Here is a 6,787-nt window from a genome sequence, read left to right as displayed (position 1 = left end):
GGCGCTCTCTCCTCTGCAGCTCCTGCCTGGCGCGCTGTCCTGCCCCATGGACGTGAGTCCCAGGCCCCCGACCCCCCCAGCGCCCTAAACTCACCCAGACGTTGCCTGCCTGCGGGTGGACTGCAGAGAGGGCTCTGTACCCCACTAACCCTCCCGCTCAGGACGAGATTGTTCAAAGGAATGCCAGGGAGGGGGCCCCCAGCAGGGCACTCCCCGCTCTTCCAGGCCAGAGGAAGTTTGCCGAGTGATCAAGGAGAAAGGCGTGGAGGCGGAGGGAACAGTGGGTAGAGACCTGGGGTGAGAGAGAGGAGAGGGCACTTGGGGGCTGCCGGGCCTTCAGTGTGGCTGGGGTGCAGAGAGGGAAGGCGGGTGGGTGGGGCTAGGCCCGGGCTTTTGTCTCTGAGATAAGTGAGGACCAAGTCGCTGAGAGCCATTAACGGATTGAAAGGAAGGGAGGAAAACACAGGACAACTGCTGCGGGAAGGGGCAGCACTGCAGACTGGGAGACAGTCAGGGGCAGTGATGTTGGCTGAGGGCCGGTAAAGCATCCCAGACAACAGGTCCGTTTGGAGAGACGTTCCGAGAGGAAGCTCAGTCGGTCTGGGTGAAGTCCAGAATGACCCACAAGCCCTGTATGGTGCTGAAATGGGGATGACAGGGAAAAAGGGGGTCTGGGGGACAAGAATGTGAAGTCCTGTCGACTCACCCCGCCATCTGGTGGCTGTTCCCCCTTTCCAGCCACCTCAGTGTCCCCCTGGTATTTCTGTGTTCCTGCAGCCTCCCCTACCTCCTTGTCATCCCTTCCTCCTGTGCTCATCCAGGCCTCCTCTAGCCCTTGGAATCCCACCCCGGCTCCCGTCAGCAGTCCTTCCCTGCTGCTCCCCATCCCCGCCATCGTCTTCATCGCTGTGGGCATCTATTTGTTGCTGCTAGGCCTAGTGCTGCTGACGAGGCACTGCCTGCTGGTGAGGAGCCTCATGGGGGCTGAAGGGTGGGCTCTGGAAGAGGAACCCGGTTAGCCTGTGCCCTCGTCTGCAGGCCCTCACTCTGAGACTCCTCTGCCAATCAGTCCCCCCATCTATCCCTTCCCTGGGACCAGAGTTCCTCCTCTGCTGTCTCCTGCCGTGCCTTCTCCTGTCCCTCTCCCCAAAACCGTATCTTGGCTCTCCCTCCCCGCCACCTGGGCCGGATCCTGAGCCCTGCCCTTTCCTAGGCCCAAGGCTGCTGCACCGATTGCAGCTCCCCCTGCAGGAAGCAAGGCGCCTCCAGGCCCCAGGACTGTTGCTGGACCTGTGCAGAAGCCTGCGACTTCCCTCTGCCCAGCCCAGCTCACTACCTGGATGCCTGCTGCCCCCAGCCCACTGAAGCTGTGAGTTCTCACACTGTCCCCGAACCCCTTGAGCCGGAGCTAGGCACCATCTGTACATTGATTTTTGTTGTTGTTCAACATTTATTATTCAGCACAATTCCAGTACTGGGTTGGGTGGAAACAGCCAAAAACAACATAAACTGCCCTGACCGGTTTGGCTCAGTGGATAGAGCGTCAGCCTGCAGAATGAAAGGTCCCAGGTTCGATTCTGGTCAAGGGCATGTACCTTGGTTGCGGGCACATCCCCAGTGGGAGGTGTGCAGGAGGCAGCTGGTCGATGTTTCTCTCGATGTTTCTAACTCTCTATCCCTCTCCCTTCCTCTCTGTAAAAAATCAATAAAATATAAAAAAACAACAACAACAACATAAACAACATATCAGATAATTTCTAATGATGAAACCTGCTTGGAAAAAAGAAAACAGGCCCTAGCCAGTTTGGCTCAGTGGCTACAGCTTCAGCCTGTGAACTGAAGGGTCCTGAGTTCGATTCCAGTCAAGGGCACATGCCCGGCTTGTGGGCTCGATCCCCTGTGTGGTGCGTGCAGGAGGCAGCCGCTGATCAATGATTCTCTCCCATCATTGATGTTTCTCTCTCTCTCTCCCTCTCCCTTCCTCTCTGAAATCAATAAAATATGAAAAAGAAAACAGGGTATCAGCTGGAGAAAGGTGATGTGTGTAACATGTAGAGCATACAGTCACCTCTGAAAATGGTAGTTGAAAGAAAAAACAACCTCTCACAGAGCTCATTCTGCTCACTGAGTGAATACTATGTTCCATTATTATTTTCTCAACAACCCTGGGAGCTGGGTATTTTATAAAACATGCATATATTTTTTTTCTGGTCACAAAAAGCATTGATTACAAAGTGTGCATGTTGAAACACATAGAAAATATAAGGTACTTTATAAACCAACTCTCTAACTAAGGTTGCTGTTTTGTGCGACCCTCATATAATAGTACTAACATACAGTACTATCACTGCTGTGTTTTACTATTATTTGGTAAAAATGGGTCATGCCACATATATCATCACAACTGCTACTTACTCTTTTTAAAAAATATATATTTTTATTGATTTCAGAGAGGAAGGGAGAGGGAGAGAGAGATAGAAACATCAATGACGAGAGAGAATCATTGATTGGCTGCCTCTGCAACCCTGGCATGTGCCCTGACCGGAATAGAACTGTGACTTCCTAGTTCATAGGTCAACGCTCAACCACTGAACCACACCGGCAATTTACCCTTTTTAACTTAACATCACACCTCGGTCACCTATCTGTGCCTGTATATGTAGGTAGGTAGGTATTTGTGTCCCCCCTTTGCAGGGGAAACATTGGCTTAGGGAAGTTTAGCCACTTCTCCAATATCCCACAGCAGAGTCTCGCATGGCAAGTTGTTCCATAGTGTGTTAGAGTCCTCAGGGCGAAGCCTGGCTTGCAGGGGACAGGCCATTTTTGCACTTGTGGGTTTAAAGATGTTCAGTGTAATTGAACACCTTCCTAGGCAATAATTATTTTGGGCTCAGAGATTTAGACAATAAAGCTCCTGCCCTTGAAGTGGTGACCTTCCTTAAGAGGGAAGAGTGAGGCTAGAAGACCAAGCAGATTCATAACTTGGACGGACTGTAGTTGGTGCATTGAGGTCTCTGTCCTTCAGTTTCCGTAGGAACAGTAAATCACAAATATTACCAAGTTCTCGCCTACTTCACAGCTGTTGAAACTGCAGCTTACAGAAGCTTGAGTGACTGAGCCAGGGCAGAAACCTAGGTTTCTGTTACCAAGTATCTAATTCATTCATTATTTATTCACTTAACCAAAGATTTATGGAGTCATTGTTGAGGCCCTGTGCTGGGCCCCGAGGGCTCAGTGGAAACAGGGTAGACATGGTCCCAGCCCTCACAGGGCTTACATTCTGGTGAAGGCCAGAGAGAAATAAGTAGGCAACTATAATAGCGTGTGAGAAACTGATACAGTGCAGTGGTTGGTTCTCAGCCCTGTCTGTGATCAGAAGCAGGCATCAGAAAGGTCTGGGATTGGACTGATTGGAGTTTGTGATTTTTTTTAAAATACATATTTTATTGACTTAGAGAGGAAGGGAGAGGGAGAGAGAGAGATAGAAACATCAATGATGAGAGAAACTCATTGATCGGCTGCTTCCTGCATGCCCCCAACTTGGGATCGAGCCTGCAACCCGGGCATGTGCCCTGTGACTGGGAATCGAACCATGATCTCCTGGTTCATAGGTCAACGCTCAACCACTGAGCCACACCAGCTGGGCAGAGTTTGTGAATTTTTAACAAGTTCTCACACGATCCTGCCCCCCCCACCAGGGGAAAGAGCTGCTGTGACAAGAACAGCTCCCTGTACTGAGTGCCCACTAAGCATCAGGCACTGTGCTTCGTTCTTTCCACTGATTCCTCACGATGACCTTAAGAAGTGGGCTCAGAGACGAGGAACCCGAGGCTCAAAACATGAATTCGCCAAGCCTGGGCCTGAACTAGACTCCAGGCTGCGCCTGGGCTCTAACCAGTAAAGGTGGCTGGTCTTCACAGCATTAAAGCAAAAGATATCCAAGTGGAAAACTCGGGGCCTAGAGAAACACGAGGGTTAACAGTCTGTGGAGCTCTGGTTTAATGTACTTCAACAGCAGGTTCCTTCCAGAAGTCACCTGGCTGCCTGGGAGAGTTGAGAAATCCATTAGCCAGTTTTTAATGACTAGATCCAATGGACAGAGCCAGGAAATGCTTTTAATACCCTCTTCTCTGAAGTGAGGGCAGGGGAGCCGCACTCAGCCACCAATTTTGTGCGCAGAATGACAGCAGGGTCCTCCAAAATCCCACAGAGCTGACTTCATCCCCAGAGACACCCTCCCCAGACACCCCGCAAAGCACAGCCTCATCAAACACAGCGAAACCACTTTGCTCTCTGTCCCTTCCACCATGACACTTCTAGCCTCCTCCTTGGGAGCCAATTCTAGTGGCAGTAGCTCCAGCCCAATTCAGCCCCCTCTACCTGGAGACACTAGGTTCCTTCCCCTCACAGGAGCCCCTAGTGATATCTGATAGCACCAGTCATCCGGCACCGCACCCCGAAACCTCAGCTGTTCAAAAGGTCATTCCCCTATTCCTGGCCTGGCCCAGTGTCTGGTCTGTGCAACTGTGACTGTCACTAGCTCTGCCTTAGGACTCAAGATGCCAATTTTCTGTCACACACCCTGGGCGTGTGCTGCCCCAGCCACTTGGCCTGACTCCACTTAATGCCTGAAGCAGCCTCAGATCATCTCTGCCCCAGGACAGGAGAGGAGTCGGCTGGAGTCGGCTGCTCCCCCTTCCTGTCTCTAGGACATGCTGTTCCTCTCCCCAAGAGGCAGGCCTTCTGTTTCCCTGGGAACTGAGAAGCCTCTTCTTTCTCCGCTGCCTGTAGAGGGAGAAATTATGTGCTTTGGTTTATCCATTCATCCCACAGCCATCGCTGAGCCTGAGTCCCCATGCCAGCTCCGCGGAGACGTGAGATGAACAGTCCCTGTCCTGGCAAACCCAGAGAGAAGCTGATGTTCCCGACCTGGGAGGCAGTGGGTCGAGGGGGGTCTAAGGACGGGGAGCAGGCAGGCCAGGTGCATCCCAGCAGCATCCCCCAGATGCATTCCTTCGGGCAATCACTCCCCTCTCTGAGCCTCCATTTCCTCTTTTGTAAAGAGGCTCCTCTACTCAAGGTTCTGACAATTAGGATATAACTTTTTGAGACATGAAACAATTTAAATATGCAAATTACCATTATTAAAGATTTTAAAACTCATTCATGAATGCAGTCTGCCTTGCACAGAGTAGGTGCTCAGAGATGAGGAGATCCTGCAGTTTGGTCTCATGCCAGGAAGAAATCCACAAAACCAACAAGTTGTTTTCACCAGGGACAGAAAATGTGTGTGTGTGCTTTCCCTGTCTACTGACTTTGAATTGCACTGGGCCACAAAAATGTAGAACCATCATTGAGCTGAACACTTGAGCTGAACACGGGGACACCCGAATGCTAGTGGGACCAGGCCAGTAGCTCGCTGGTCCTCAGTCTCCTCGCCTATAAAATGGGGAGAACGAGAGAACCCCCTGAATAGTTTCTTCCAGCTCCGGAACTCAGTTGTTTGGAACATTGCCTCCTTGCTGATTTCTCAACAGCACGGATTTGATTTGTTCCCAAGGATGGTGGATGGTACTCTCTGTTCCACTGGGCAAATGGACTTTCCAGGCCTGTTTCCTTCTCCCCTGAGGGACACAGCTTCAGGCTCTGGTCCCCCTTCCTCCTGCCCACCTCCTTCACTCCCTTCTCTCCCTCAGGGCTGGGCCCCTCGCTGCCCTCGTTGCTGCCCACTCTGCGACTGTGCCTGTGCGTGCCAACTGCCTGACTGCCAGAGCCTCAACTGCCTCTGCTTCGAGATCAAGCTCCGATGAGGACCCCAGTCCCTGCCCTTGGGGGAGTGGTCAGCCCCCAGGGCCCACATGCCCTCTTCCCTGAGGGGCCTCAGGCCACTGGAACCACGGATGGGCTGCCTGGCTCACTGGCCTGGGAACCAGCAGTGGAGAACTTGGCTCTTAACAGAGCAAGACCTGGGGAGCCATTGGCCGGCTAGACTGCAGTTCCTGCACAGGGACAACCAAAGAGGAGCCCCGCAGGTGCCCGGCCCTCCTCTTCCCCTCCCCAGTAAACGCATGCTAACCACGGGCGGAACTTGGACCTAAATGTAAGGATACAGGGTACCCTGGCGTGCCCAGTCCATGGGCTCTTGGTTGTTTTGGGGTGTGGGTATAGCACCTGCAGCTGCACTCCCTCTAACGAAATGGGCCCCAGAGAATCCTAGCCGCTGCCATCGGAGCCCAGGCGGGGGAGGGGGTCAGAGGAGGAGGCAGGGGAGGCCACATGATCGAGTCCCCTTTCCCCTTCTCCCCACAGAGCCCCGCCCAGAGATCTATTTCCCTTTTGAGGGCCTGAGGCTGGATTTCCAAGGAAGAAATTCCCTCTGAGTTCCGGGTGAGTGGGCAGGGGCCCTCCCCAGGCCTTAAAATAGGGCAGGCCCAGCTCGCTCCCCGTTTCTCGCGCTCGGGGCCCCACGCCGGCCTGAATGTCAGGAGCTTCAGGTTTCCCTAAATATAGGTCCCTGCCCGTGGATCCGGGGAGGAAAGGGCAGGGGTCAGTGGAGAAGGTTGGGGACACTGGCGGGGGGAGGGCAGGGGCTGCTTTATAACCCAGCCCGGTGCCGCCTGGCGCACTCGCTGCTGACCAGGCTCTGCCCGCTGCTCCGGCCTCCAGGTGGGCGCCAGGGGGAAGGCGCTGGGTGGGGCCGGGCTGGAGGGAAGACCTAGGACGGGGCGCGGGATGTGTCTGGGAGGCTGATCGGCGTGCGACACATTTTATTCTGAGACCTCAGTCC

At 53.5% G+C, this 6,787-nt stretch overlaps 2 protein-coding genes across 3 annotated transcripts in view; both read left to right on the top strand.

Annotated features, from left to right (window-relative positions):
* LOC106724045 (keratin-associated protein 10-2-like) overlaps positions 1-6,078 on the top strand; it is a 6,701-nt gene extending 623 nt beyond the window's left edge. The window contains exons 2-5 of the mRNA XM_014529862.1: positions 12-52; positions 822-965; positions 1,214-1,369; positions 5,697-6,078. Of these exons, the coding sequence (XP_014385348.1) occupies positions 47-52; positions 822-965; positions 1,214-1,369; positions 5,697-5,810 (420 nt within the window). The 5' untranslated portion in view covers positions 12-46 and the 3' untranslated portion in view covers positions 5,811-6,078. The remainder of the gene's footprint in view (positions 1-11; positions 53-821; positions 966-1,213; positions 1,370-5,696) is intronic.
* A 250-nt stretch (positions 6,079-6,328) lies between these two features.
* ALDOA (aldolase A, fructose-bisphosphate) overlaps positions 6,329-6,787 on the top strand; it is a 5,283-nt gene continuing 4,824 nt past the window's right edge. The window contains exon 1 of one of the 2 annotated variants that reach the window (XM_005881988.2): positions 6,329-6,387. The gene's annotated coding sequence lies outside the window, so the exon portion shown is untranslated. Of the gene's footprint in view, positions 6,388-6,567; positions 6,667-6,787 lie in introns of those variants that run through there. The other variant, XM_005881987.2, reaches the window with a different exon arrangement.

This window comes from Myotis brandtii, unplaced genomic scaffold, assembly GCF_000412655.1.
Source record: "Myotis brandtii unplaced genomic scaffold, ASM41265v1 scaffold698, whole genome shotgun sequence".
NCBI classification, from domain to species: domain Eukaryota; kingdom Metazoa; phylum Chordata; class Mammalia; order Chiroptera; family Vespertilionidae; genus Myotis; species Myotis brandtii.
This window is presented reverse-complemented; position numbering and strand designations above follow the sequence as displayed.